We start from the raw sequence: 13,354 nt of genomic DNA on the forward strand, positions 1-13,354 counted from the left end.
TGGAGCAGCTCTGCTCTGGAGCCAGGCTGAGAGAGCTGGGCTGGGGCAGCCCGGAGAAGAGAAGGCTCCTGAAAGGGAGACCTTAGAGCAGCTCCAGTGCCTAAAGGGGCTACAGGAAACCTGGAGAGGGGCTTTGGGCAAGGGCCTGTAGGGACAGGACAAGGGGAATGGCTTTAACCTGCCAGAGGGGAGACTGAGATGAGCTCTTAGGCAGAAGTTCTTCCCTGTGAGGGTGCTGAGGCACTGGCACAGGGTGCCCAGAGAAGCTGTGGCTGCCCCACACCTGGCAGTGTTCAAGGCCAGGTTGGACACAGGGGCTTGGAGCAACCTGCTCTACTGGAAGGTGTCCCTGCCCATGGCAGGGGGTTGGAACTGGATGAGCTTTAAGGTTCCCTCCAACCCAAACCAGGCTGGGATTCTATGACAGCGTCACTCCTTGCCCATCTGGGGACACAGCCATTACCCCACCATCCCCATTCCCAGCGTGAGCTGCTGGGTCTCATCTTGCCCCTGGACCTCCCACATGGGTGCTCACTGTGTCACAGGATGGTTGTCACCCACCTCAGCCTTGAAGTTCACCACCTCCTCCTTCAGGGCTGCGATCTCCCTGTAAAGCTGCTCGATTAACTGATCCTTGGGAAGAAAGGGCCACCCTGCACATCACCTCCGTTGCGTCTTGTGGTGGGGACCAGGACCTGGTCGCTGTACAGCCCCGAGGAGCAGGGATGGCTTTGGCCTCCTCAGCAGTTGCCGAGGTTCCGCCGCGCGGCTCCCGCAGCGCGTTCCGGGCCGGTGGCCGTTAGCGGAGAGCCGGAGAGAGATGGCGCTGCCGAGCCCGTGGCGCTGCCCCTGGCGCTGGCCGGCGGCGCTGCCGCTGGCGCTGGCAGTGATGCTGACCTGCCTGGCGCAGGGATCGCTGCTGGGAGCGGTGCTGGGCGCGGGGGGTGCCTGGTGTGCGGTGCGGTCCCGCCCGCCCGCCAGGCGCCCTCCGGCCCGGCGCTCTCCGGCGCGGTTCCTGCCCCCCCGGCGCCCTCCCCCACTGCTCCTGCCCCCTTACAGGCCCAGTCTCATCGCCCGGTTCCCGCCCCCTTGGCTCCAGGTCTACCACCGCCTGTGGGCCAAAAGGGCCGGTAACTGTGGTCTGGCCGCAGGCGCCGGCCCCAGTGTTTGCACCCTATCCCGCGGCAACTGCCTTGGGTGAGCGCGGGGGGAGGATGTGGGTGGGATAAGTGCAGGGGTGGCACAGGGACACTGGTTGTCAGGGATGCAGGCGGCACAGGGACACCGGTGGCAGAGGGATACGGGTGGCACAGGGACATTGGTTATCAGGGATGTAGATGGCAGAGGGACATAGTTGGGATACGGACACAGGTGGCACACAGACACTGGTTGTCAGGAATGCAGATGGCACAGGGACTCGGGTGGGATAAGGACACAGGTTGCACGAAGACACTGATTGTCAGGGATGCAGGTGGCATAGGGACTCTGCTTGTCAGGGATGCAGGTGGCACAGGGACACCGGTGGCAGAGGGATACGGATGGCACAGGGACATTGGTTACCAGGGATGTAGATTTCAGAGGGACATAGTTGGGATACAGACACAGGTGACACAGAGACACTGGTTGTCGGGGATGCAGGTGGCACAGGGACATGGGTGGAATAAGGGCATGGGTGGCACAGCTCTGGCGGTGCTGGGCCCATAGTGCTGACTTCGTGGTGCTGCAGGGATCGGTGCTGGGCACAGGGGGGTCCTGGTGTGCGATACGGTCCCGCCAGCCTGCATGGCTCCTGTGCCCATGTCGGCCGCGTGGCAAAACGGCCGCTAACGGCGGCCCGGCCCCAGGCACTGTCCGTGCTGAGAGCACCCGTCCCGCCGCTACTGCCTCGAGTGAGCGCGGGGGGAGGACGGGGTCGGACCCTCCTGCCACTAACGGCGACACTGACCGCTGTGCCCCCGCAGAGCCCCGCTGCAGACCGTGCGCCGCCAGGACCCGCTGCCGCCGCACCGGAGCCCTGGAACGGTTTTCCCGACGGTACGCTGGGACAGTCAGATGCCCAGGTGCTCGCCATGGGCCGCCGCCCAGCCCCGCTCCACAGCCCGCAGCCCAGTGCGCAGCTCTTTTCCCCTCCCCACTCTGCCCTGGCCAGTCTGCTGGGGGGATCCATCCGGGCAAAGGGAAAGACAAAATCTCTTTGCTGTGCTGACACCTTTTCAGCTGGAGGCAGCAGCACGTGTGGGAGCCCTGTGTTCCCACTTTGACGTGGGTCTCCTCAGCAGCTGCTGGGCTGGAATAAAACATATATACTGGGCTGGGCTTGCAGACGTGACAGTGGGACGTAGTCATGCCTAATGGAGCTCTGCATCTGTGCAGGGAAAGGTTTTCTGCAGGATGGATCAGTAGGGAAGGGATTGCTCTGGCTGGGCCGGCAGCATCCTCCCTCCCTGTCGCCTCGGCCATAAAGAGGCTGGAGGCCGCTTGCTCCCAGAGTGGATTCAGTTTGGGGTGCTCAGACTTTGCCCTCCGTGGTTGCTCTGGAGGGGAGTTGAGCAGTGTTGAAGCAAAAGAGGCTCTGGGCTCGGTAGCCAGCACCTGGGAGCTGGGATTTCCTCTGCAGTGAGCAGGAGAACAGGAGGCTGTGCTCCCCTGAACCAAATTAGTTACTACTGGTCTCTCTCTGCGTTCCAGAAGTGGATGTGTATGAGGACGTCCCCACAGCCCATTGCAGGATCCTGCTTTGATGTGCCTCTTGGGAAAGGAAGGTAACGTACAGCTCATGCAGCGAGTGCCCGCTTGTCGATGCCAGCCGGGAAGAAAGCAGTCGCCCTCCCAGCCCTCGCAGTGCCCAAGTCCTGCTCTCCACTGGAGCTGGGCCACTCCAGGCCCCTGAGGCATGGCTGATGGGTCACCCAGCTGTGGGGAAGCCCTGTTGTTGTGTCCAGCAGCATCCGTGCCGCCTTGTTGCACTGCGGTCCTGGTGGCAGCGCTGACCTGCACCATCCCTGCCCTGCTCCCAGGCCGGCTTAGAGCTTGAAGGGCTCAGATTGCTGCAGCGGTGACATTGCCGTGTGGCACTGGCGTGTCCTGGGTCCGGCTGGTTGCCGAAATGCTGAAAGGAGATGGCCCCCAATTTTTGCCATCTGCTCAAAAGCAGTTCATGGGAGCTCCACTAGGGCTGTAATGTAGTGCCCGCCTGGGCACCCAGGCCCTTGTTCTCCTCTCTGCTGGCTCAGAGAAGGACCTGAGCTTGTCCTGACTAAAAGCGACAGAGCTGCTGCCCTGCTGACAGGCTGGGTCCAAGCCAGGACGCTGCGAGGGGCAGCGGCTCCCACCCGGGATCCCGGCTGCTGCCCTGAGGCTGCCCGAGCCGGGCCCTGGCTAGGGGGGCGGAGCAGCTCTTCTGCCTGGAGCCACAGTCCGGCTGCTGCTGTGGCTCAAGGCTGTTGCCCTGAGCTCTGCTGTTTGGCAAAGAGGGCAAAGAAACACAGCAGGGATGCTTGTGGGAGTCCTTGGCATGTTGGGTCTCATCCTGCTCCCAGGGGATAGAGCCAAGCCTGGGGCTGACCCTAACTGGCTCTCTCCCACTTGCACAGGCAATGGGAGGTGCGGCATCCAACGAATTTTGCGCCAGGAACACCGAAGAGGGCTGTGCAGACCGAGGAAGGTGAGTGGAGGTGGGGCCCAGCTCTGTGCCGGCCTTGGAAGGGCCACTGGTGCGGGCCAGCAGCAGGACAGGAGGTAGCTCAGGGGTGCAGGTGGGATCAGCTTGAGGTGTCCCCTGGAAACTAGGAACGTGCTGGTCCTGAGGCAGTGGCGTTTGTGCTGGCCTCAGCGACTGCCCTAAAGGGATTTCCTGGTTCAGGTGGGCAGCGTGCAAGGACCGTCTGTGGAGGTGGGAAGGGGCCGCTGGCCCGTGGAGCCCCAGCAGGCTCCTGTGGCAGCTTCCCCGCAGATCTCTCGTGGGAGCTGCTGCCCCAGGGCACCGCAGCCTTGTCCGCGGCTTAAGGCCGTGTCCCTGGCTCTGCCCTCCAAGATGGTCATCCAGAGAGGAGTGAGAAGGGACAAGCCCCTGGGTACAGGACGAGCACCTCTGGTGGGAGCTCTTCCTGACTTGTCTCCTCCTGTAGCTGTCAAGAGGCCTGAGCAGAAGAGGCAGGAGTCCCCAAGCCCACCACCATCACCGGGAAACGGAAGGCCACGCAAGAGGAGCATCTGCCTGCTGGTGCCTTGGAATAATGAACCACTGGTGCTGGTACGTCGCTGTCTCGCAGGCTCTTTTACCCTCCTCTGGGGATAGAATGTGCTCAGCGCAATTCCTGCAGGGCCTGGGGCAGGCTGACCTGCCTGCCTTGGGGCAGGAGGTCTCGTCCTTGGCTGAGCGGGAAGTGACGCTCTCCCCTGCCCCAGTGTGTGCTGGGCTGTGCGTGACCGTGCTGCCCGCTGCCGGAGCAGCGATTGGCCCGGGCAAGGCTGCCGTGCCCTCAGGGCCAAGGCGGGGGCCAAAACTAGTGTGGACCGGAGCTGTGCGCTAGCTGGGGCAGAACCACGGGCTTCATGGGTCTGGCGCCAGCCTGCTTCCACACCTCCTTCAGAGCGGCTCTGCCGGCTTCCCTGAGAAAGAACTAAGCTACTGCTCTCTCTTGGCAGCCCCCTGCACCTGACCCGGGTTACCCCATCACGCCGGAGATCATCGAGGAGGAGAGGAAGGCAGCACAAGAGCGCTTGCGTCGGCTCTTGGGGCATAAGTCTGGTAAGGGCAGACTGGGAACGCGAAGGGCACGGCAAGGAGGAGAAAGCAAGGGCCCGGGCTGGCAGGGCAGTGGGGTGTCTGCGTAGCGCAGGCTGAGGAAGCTCCTGGGCCAGTGCTGCCTGTTCCTCGGGTCTGAAGCTCTTTGAGACTTGTGAAGGCTCGGGCGGGAGACCTCGTGCCCTGGAGTCCCCTGGGTGATGGGTGAGGTTCCCCAGGGCCGGAGCTGTGAGAGGTTCATGCTGGGAGGCTCTGCTCAGGGGTAGTCCTATTGAGCAAGTTGAGGGTCCCGATTTCTTGCTGCCTCCCAGCAGATGTGGTCCCCAGCACCGGTGGGGAAGATGTGTCCCTGGGCACAGCCATCGCCCAGGGCTCCTCTGGCACCAGCCATACAGAGGCAGCGTTTTCGAGCACGCCATCGGATGTTTCTGGGCTGGCCGCTTCCACCACCAACGGCCATATGCACATCAGCCAGCCCAGAAGCAGGAGCCCGCCCGTGTTAGGAGGTGAGTCGGGGCGCACAGGGCTTCTCCAGGGGTGAAGGGCAGGGCTAGGTTGAGGCAGCAGCTTTCCTGCCAGACCTGGCTGAGCTCCCCAGGCTTGGGCTGTGCAGAGCCTTGCCATGGGAAGGGAAGGTTCTCCCATCACTCCCTGCCCCACTTCCCAGCCCTGGGGGGTGGAGGGGAACCCCAAATGCCACTCCTTGCCCCCTCTGGATCCTCTGCATTCATCAGCTCCTGCAGGTACTGCCAGCTGCCCAAAGCCAGGCTCTTGCTTCTTTGCTGACCGCGGCTCACCGAGTTGTGTTGTTTTCCAGGAACTCCTGCGCCCTTCTTTGGCCAGCGCCCCTCAGGCCTTGGAAGAGTCATCGCTTCCTCTGGCAGAGAGGGAGTTGGTGCTTCAGCCTTGAGGAGCTGACGGCTCGTGTTGTGCCCTTGGGCTGGGGGATGGCGGAAGGGCCAGGCTGTGCTGTCAGAGCCGGCTTGGGTGGTACCTGCTGAGCTCTGGGGATGAAAACCTTTCATTCCCTTCGGGATAGGGATTGTGGCAGCCCCTGTGCCAGCTCAGAGTGTGGCTGCAGACGCCTGATCAATTTTTGTGCTTCCAGGTTCGTCCACCCGCACCTCGTCCACCCCGGCAAGGATCCAAGGAACTTGCAAGCGGCAAAAGGCACGCATCCATCATTCCCATAATAAGTAACGGCCTGTGCTGCTGGCCCCCCACCTGTGGGGGTCTGGTCCAGAGCAGCTCTGAGGCGGGACCGCAGTGATGGGGCCTGGCCCCGTCCCATCTGCCAGCAAGAAAGCGTGCTGGGTGGCAGCGCCTGGGGTGGGACGGGGTGAACCAAACACTCCCTACTGGAACAGTTGCACAGCCAAGGCTGGATGAACCTCTGTGCCCCTCTGCAGCATTTCCTTCCTGGCTTTATTTTGCCATGCTTCCTAAGGTGTAAACTTTTGCTCCAGCCCTAGCAGTGTCTCCCCTCCCTTCCCCTCTCTGCTGGTGCCCCCTCCCCATGTGGGGGTGCTCTGGAGCCACTAGCGGAGTCCAGAGCGGATGGGGGTCCTCCCCCTCCCCAGATCCAAATAGTTGTTCGTTTGTGGCTCATCCCCACCCGTTTGGGGTTTACCAGCTCCCAGGAGCTGCGGTGCTGCCTCCTCTGGTGCCGTTCAGTGGGAGCGGGGCAGAGGCTGCCGGAGCCAGGGGTCCACCCGAGAGCTGCCCCCCTGCCCGCGGGGTCCCCACCACCCCCAGGAGGGCTTCGCTGCCGGGTCTTTTACTCTCTGAGCCGTGTGTGTGTGTGTGTCGGGTGGTGTCTAAATTACAGAAAACCCCACAAATATTGCAATGTTCTTTAATGGAATCACACTTTATTTTTAGATTTGAGCTGTTACAGCATCTCCTTCCTTCTGAAATATGATGTACATGGATGTGACTAAACCTGTTCTGTTTGGTTTTTTGTTCTTCCCCCAGGAGGAGGACCGCTCCGATGCCAAGTGGCCGTTTGGACAACCAGCAACAAAACGTCGTCGGCCGTGATATTCATTGGAGATTTTATTGTTCTACATGTGTTCTTCACTTGTTTTAATATTGTTGTTATACTGTTGTTCTTTTGTTATTTTATTGTTCTTTTGATGTTCTAATATTGTTCTATTATTGTTGTTAAACCTTTATACTATTTGTAATTAAACCTTTGTACTACTTTGTTGTACTATTGTTGTTCTAGTATTGTTTTTACCATAATTTTACTATCATTTTAGCATTATTTAACTGTCAGTATAAAATTCCACCCCTCCCCCCCCACCGCATCCCCCCATCCCCTCTTTTTATATCCCCATTTAAAATAAAGAGTCTGTGTTCACATCTGCCTTCCTCGTGTTTGATTCCTGGGCCAGGGCACAGGGTGCCGCTTTCCAGCACCCTCTGCTTGTGGGTACTTGCTTCCCCTGTCCAAACACAGCTGTGTGGTTGAACAACAGTTAGTGTTATTACAACTCTTTATTATTATTAGTTCACTAGTTTTCCTCCACTTTGCCTCTGCTTCGAGCAGTGGCAATTTCAGGGCAAAACTACACCAACGTGCTGGAAAGGACAGCGGAGAGAGAGAACCTCTGCTCTGGGTCATCCCTACAGTAATACTAAAAGCATGGTACCTCCAGGGCTGTTTGGATTCTGCTCTGCCTATGGCCAAATAGCTGCTTCTTACGCAGAACCACCAAACTCTTTTGTCATGGAGGCTAATTTCCTGATCACAAGTGTACTATATGAAAACTGCTTTACAGACAGTGCCTTGCTGGAAACCACTTAGTTCACATGTTTCTTCCTGCTTCCCTGTTCCTCATCTTGTGATGTGAGAAATGAAATGGAGCTTCTAGACCCAGCTGCTGGCGCTGGGTTAGTTCGATGAGACCAACCTGTAAGTGGGTACGATGCATTGCTGGGTGTTTCCACCAACTGTCCCATGGTTACTAGGTGTCAAGAAGCTTAATTTCAGAACAAAAGTTCAAGGAGGAGCAATGACCTATCTGATAAGCAAGCTGAGCTGATGGAGTTCGGGAGGTGATGCATATTTTGGCTTCCGAATGCAGGACCTGCTTTTTGAGAGCTGGAGACCTTCCGGCAGCTGTCACATGGACACGCTGGACGTGACTGTTACTCAAACCCCACCAACCACTGTAGCTCCCTTGCAGGACTCCTGCTGCTGCTCCCAGCCTGCAGGACGTTTTGAAGCACAGCTCACATCAGCTGCAAGGGGACACTGAGGAAAAGGCAGCAAGGTGTCTTGGCACTCCCAGAGACCCCTGCACCCCTGTGGGGCACCCAGCCCTCTGCCTACAGACCCATAGTACCCCCATCAGCTGAGTGAGCCCTGCAGGTGTATGGGAGAGATAAAAAGGGTCTTTGGGAATTGGCAGGCAAAGTTGCTGCTAGTCCCAAAAGAAAGATCCCAGAAGTGGCCAACAGCCCAGCCCAGCATCTGTGCCTTATGCGCCCATTCAGCTGCAACCTAGGGCAAGCTGGGCTCTGCTCCAAGGAGCTGCAGTGAGGACAGGCCAAACACAGTAGCTCAGAAATGATGTCCCAAAAGTACCCTGGGCTGCTGGTGTGATGCTATGGAGCAGGAGCATGGGCCCTGCAGCCAGAGCAGCATGCCATCAGCAGGAGGGAGGGGTACAGCCTGACCTCCCCTCACTGGCGCTTTCTGTCTTGGGTCTTGCACTCACACCCTCTCCTGTGTGCTCGGCTTCGTGTTAACATGACCCATCTCTGAAGGAGAGCCCATTCACTAAGTCCTGGCTCCCTGGGAAGGAAGCGTCACCAAAAGACAGCTCCAGGGCCGTGTGAACCTTCTGCCACCTTCACCTCCTTCTGACCACTCAGCCTGCGGCAGCCGCTGTTGTACAACAAAGAGGGGGTGTGTGTGTGCTGTGGGCTAGACCTGTGCCAAACTGGGGGCAGAGCATGGCAAAGGCTCTGATATTTCAAAGTGCACCTGGTTGGTAAAGAGGGAAGTGCTCTGTTCAGGAGAAATAGGAGGAGAAATAGGTTTGAGAAGGGTTTTCCCCTGTAAACATCGTACTCTACAGCCCCCCCTTCACACACACTTTATCCTTCCCGAGGGTGGTTCAACACAGGGCCTTTCCTTGGGAGGTGTCTCTGTTGGTGCCTCTGTTCCAGACATAGCAACTGGAAGGACTTTTGTGTCCTTTAAGAAAGGAAAAAAGAAAGAAAATGAAATGAAGCTGCTCCTCTCACTGGAGAGAGGAAGCTGTGACTTCTGCACTCGTAATCCTACCCCATGGAGGTTTTTCCTTTCTTTGTGACTTTCCACACCTGGAGTTGATTTAATCAGTTCTGCCTGTGCCAAGGACTTGTAGCAGTGGTGTGATGCTGTTTCTCTGCAGTTTGCAGAAAATGAGAGCTCTGTCTGGACACTGTCCCCACTTTAGCCATGCCATTAGAGTATCTCCTATGTAGGCCAAGATGGAGCTCCACAAGATCAGGGCTTTTCAGGAAAAAATAGTCCACAGAGGATGAACAGACTGACCCTATGTCATGCGGTGCTGTTAAACCTGCCTGGGCTCGGGAAGCATTGCTGCCACCACCCCACAGAGCCTGGGCAGGGTGTGGGTGCCCAACAGCCAGCAGTTTTGGGCTTCCTTCCCTCCTCCTGCACAGCCCGCTCTCAGGCCCCCAGTGGCATGCATTATGTCCCCCCAGGTGTCTGGAGAGGAGTTTTCAGGAGTGTCCCCATCTCACCTCAGCTCCCCCCTCCTTCGAACCAGGAAGTGTTGAACAAAACTCTGCTCAGGAACCTGAGCAGAGCTTTGGCAGAGCCAAGCCACCCAACCGAAAAGCTGCCCCCCATAGCTTCCCTCTCCCCAGGCACGGTTCCTGCCTAGGCTTTCGTTGTCCCCGTGGCACTGCTCTGTGCACCTCTGACAGAGCTGGCCTCCATGCCCTGCAGTGCCTTGGCTGTACAAGCCTCCGGCTGCTTCCCTGGCAGCTCTGCTGCCCTGGCTGCCCAGCACTACACTTCCTTCTCCTCTTCCTCCTCCTCCCTCCTCTCGTCTCCACCCTCCACAGCAGAGCTGTGCAGCCATGGCAGGGCACACTGCCACAGACCAGAAGGTGCATGGGCCACCAAGAGCAGGGCTGCAGCCGACATGCTATAGCAAAGCCTTGGCAGAGGCCTGCCCTTGGAATAGGACTGAAACTCCTCTGTCCTGCAGTGGCCTTTCCTTGCTCCACCAAAGCTCACCCACCACTGAGTGCATATTTCACAGCCACCAACGCCCACAGTGTCAGACACAGTGGTTTGCGTATAGGTCCTTCTTGATCAGATGGAAGCAGTGCTGGTAACATCCTCGCTGGCCGGCGCTGCTGCTTGTGATCCTGGAAGAGGCTTTTGCTCGACATCAATCTTGGGAGCCTCTGTGCCTTAGAGGCTTTCATGGAACTCACCATTGTGCAACAGATCCGCTCCCTAGAGCCGAGGAATTGAATACAAAGCTCTGTAGTCTCGTGTGCGGAGCAACACTACAGGTCTAATCAGGACACATGCGGTGGGATCCGATTCTGTCTGGAGAGATCAGATCCATGGTCCCTGGAATGCAATCCCAGCCTGCTGCTCTCCGCACCATGAGAGCTGTCAGCAGAAGACCCCCTTCGCCTAGGGGCTGCAGGAAGTCAAAGGAAGAAAGGGCAGTGCTGGGCAAGGGAAAACACCAGATATGTTTGGAGATCCTTCCATGACGGACTCCTCCCCACCACCACAGAAATGGGTTGTTCCTGCTACCTTTTTGAGGAGGCAGGTCGCTGCTCCTCGCAAAGCCCAGTGGGTCCATGGGGAAAGTCTCCTACCACAACAAGGGCAAAGTCTCACATCTTGACCGAGACCCTCCTGCCTCTCCCCTCTCCCAGTCATGCCCAACCTATGGTCCCACTCAACCCCACAGCGCTGATTTTGCTTGGGGCTGCAGAGAGGCACCAGCCATCGGGGATTGACCCGGGACATGAGAAAGGAAAGGATGTTATCCTTGTCCAGACCCGTGGCTCTAGAATTTGCTTCTCCCACCCACAGCTGGGCCATCAGCCCCCAGCTGGCCCAGGTCTGTCCTGAAGCTGGTCCACACTCACCTTTGCAGAGATGAGTACTCCGGAAGCCAAAGACTCAGCTTGTCCTCTGGGCTCTCCTCATCCTCTCCTGGTGTCTCTCCACCACTTGGGAATGCCACGAATGCAGGACCCTGCACAGACAGAGAGGTGAGCAGAAGAGATGTCGCTGGGCAATAGGGAAGGTGCCTTGAGCTAATACAGTCCCACACAGGACAGTCAGCCCCCATGCACCTATGCCTTAGGGACCTTCCCACCTTGGCTCCCTGGAGGAGAAGAATGCTCTCTTCCTAATTATTTTTCATTGCCTCCAGTACCTGGACCTCCCATTGCTCTCGCTTTTCTTTCCAAGCCTTCGGGGTTGCCACTTTCGCCCTTGCCTTCTGGCACTTCTTGCGCAACGAGTCCCAGAGCTTGCGTTTCTCCTCCTCCTCCGTGCACACGCAGACCTGTGCCTGCAGGGCCATGGCAATGCAGCAGCAAGCGCTGTTAGTCTCCCCGGCAGAGGGCTGGCGATATTTTAGCTCTCCCCCTCCCTCCTGCCCCTTCTTTTCAGCCTCTCTGTCAGCCCTGCTTTGCTTGCACTCACAAAATCACAGAATCATCAGGGTAGGAAGGGACCTCTGGAGATCACCCAGTCCAACCCCCCGCCAAGGCAGGGCCACCCACAGCAGGTCGCACAGCAACGCAACCACGTGGGGTTTGAATGTCTCTAGAGAGGGAGATTCCAGCCCCTCCTGGGCAGCCTGTTCAGTGCTCTGCCACACTCAAACAGAAAGTGCTTCCTCATGTTGAGGTGAAACTTCTTGTGGTTTAGTTTATGGCCATTGCTCCTTGTCCTGTTGCTGGCCACCACTGAAAAGAGTCTGGCACCATCCTCCTGACACCCACGTTTGACATGTTGGTATGAAGTAACGAGATCCGCTCTCAGCCTTCTTTTCTCCAAACTAAACAGGCCCAGCTCCCGCAATCTGTTCTCAGAAGAGAGATGCTCCAGACCTATAACCGTCTTTGTGGCCCTCTGCTGGACACTCTCCAGTAGCTCCTTGTCTGTCTTGTAATGTGGAGCCCAGAACTGGGCACAGGGCTCCAGATGCGGCCACATCAGGGTCGAGTAAAGGGAGGAGGATCACCTTCCTTGACCTGCTGGCCACACTCCTCCCAATACACCCCAGGATACTACTGGCCTTCCTGGCTGCAAGGGCACACTGCGGCTCATGGTCAACTTGTCATCCACCAATACTCCCAGATCCTTCTCAGCAGAACTGCTGTCTAGTAGGTCTAGTCCTCAGAGGCCTGAGTGCAGAGTCTTTCTGCAATGATCCCCGAGCCAAGTGACCATGGGGCTGAAAGCAACCTAGCTGCTTCCTATACTGCCTAAGCCTGGCAGGGCCATTGCCATTGAAACACCTCCAGATCAAATCCTTGGGTGTTTCTGGAGGTGACAAGAGCGAAGGCTGTGCTTTTCTACAGGTGGATACGCCAGAGTCCCTCCACAAACCCATGTCACGTACCGCTCCTGCCCTCCTCTTCCCTGGCCAAGCACTGGGTGCAGGTTGGGCTCCAGCTTCCCACAGCTGGCTGCTGCGTGCCTCTCTCCCCGAGCGATGCCACTGCAGCACTGCCAGCTCCCTGCGGACAGGACGGGAGGAGGAGGTGTGAGCACAGGGAGCCGCGCTCCAGCCGGGGCTCCCAAGCTGGCGCCTGCCACAGCTCAGAAGGCGGCTCTGCCGAGAGGCTCAGAGCAGTGCCCCTGTCCCCCGCTGCTGCGGGCAGGACGACGGGCGCTGCAGGCGAGGAAGCACTGCCCATGTCTGGAGAGATTTACCACTTGAGCTTGTCCTGCAGATCTGCCTGCTCATCCCTCTGCCCCCTGCGCTTGCGGGCGACCTGCCTCAGAATGCACGTCACCACCTCCTGCAGGGCCCGGTGTGTCCGTGGGGAAAGGCTTCTGCAACAGCAAAGACAAAGTCCCTCTGGCCCTTCAGCAGTGATGCTGCTGCCTCTTCCCTCATCCAGCCCCACACATACGGAGACCCATTTGAGGCAGGAGGAGTTTAGGCACCTGCTTTGGCCCCTGCCATTGGACTCTAACCCAGCTCATTCCCATGGCAGGAGAAATTCCCAGGCCTTCCATGCAGCCCATGCCCCAGGGGTTGGCTTCTGTGACCCACCACCTGTGATACACCACCATCCCACTGCCCCAGGCCTTGGCTGGACCTGGTACACTACCGCTTAGGAGGAACAGGGTCTTCCTCATGGACTGTGGGTGGCTCTTCCCCAGCATCTTCTCAATCGTCCATCATCATCTCCATGAAGTTGCTGCTGGACTCCCCCATCTCCCAGCCAGTCAGGGAGAAGACTGGTGATTGCTCAGAGGAACTGGATTCCTGCACAGGAAGAGACTCTCATACAACAGCCCCACACCCCGAGGGTACCGATTCCCAGCACGCAGACCCCCAGCTCACTTCTGGCAGGGACACTAGTGGG

General features: G+C 58.3%; 2 protein-coding genes across 14 annotated transcripts in view; one reads left to right on the forward strand and one right to left on the reverse strand.

Moving 5' to 3' along the window:
* Positions 1 to 387: 387 nt before the first annotated feature.
* Positions 388 to 6,959, forward strand: LOC115603128. 5 transcript variants are annotated; one of them, XR_003989765.1, is made up of 9 exons: positions 388 to 1,197; positions 1,962 to 2,034; positions 2,689 to 2,762; positions 3,594 to 3,664; positions 4,128 to 4,252; positions 4,648 to 4,750; positions 5,059 to 5,253; positions 5,565 to 5,917; positions 6,722 to 6,959. XR_003989765.1 is itself a non-coding variant. In XM_030474798.1 (9 exons), the coding sequence occupies exons 1-9, from the start codon at positions 821 to 823 to the stop codon at positions 6,785 to 6,787; spliced, it is 1,146 nt and encodes a 381-aa protein (XP_030330658.1). In that variant the 5' UTR covers positions 388 to 820; the 3' UTR covers positions 6,788 to 6,959. The 5 variants fall into 5 exon arrangements, 2 of the variants coding, with proteins under 2 accessions (XP_030330658.1, XP_030330659.1); XR_003989767.1 differs by having other exon boundaries at positions 5,062 to 5,253; XR_003989766.1 differs by lacking the exon at positions 6,722 to 6,959 and having other exon boundaries at positions 5,565 to 5,737; positions 5,856 to 5,918.
* A 3,424-nt stretch (positions 6,960 to 10,383) lies between these two features.
* The window catches only part of UBE2G1 (ubiquitin conjugating enzyme E2 G1), a 37,924-nt gene continuing 34,953 nt past the window's right edge, over positions 10,384 to 13,354 (reverse strand). For 2 of the 9 annotated variants that reach the window (XM_030474824.1, XM_030474821.1), the window contains 2 exons: positions 12,693 to 13,254; positions 10,926 to 12,496 (listed from right to left, as the gene is read on the reverse strand). Coding sequence is in view for 1 of the 9 variants with exons in the window: in XM_030474823.1 (XP_030330683.1) it covers positions 10,422 to 10,608; positions 10,889 to 10,998; positions 11,182 to 11,331 (447 nt within the window). In the remaining 8 variants the exon portion in view is untranslated. Of the gene's footprint in view, positions 10,609 to 10,719; positions 12,497 to 12,692; positions 13,255 to 13,354 lie in introns of those variants that run through there. The other 7 variants (XM_030474818.1, XM_030474823.1, XM_030474815.1 and 4 more) reach the window with 7 other exon arrangements.

Source organism: Strigops habroptila (assembly GCF_004027225.2).
Source record: "Strigops habroptila isolate Jane chromosome 13 unlocalized genomic scaffold, bStrHab1.2.pri S16, whole genome shotgun sequence".
NCBI lineage: Eukaryota > Metazoa > Chordata > Aves > Psittaciformes > Psittacidae > Strigops > Strigops habroptila.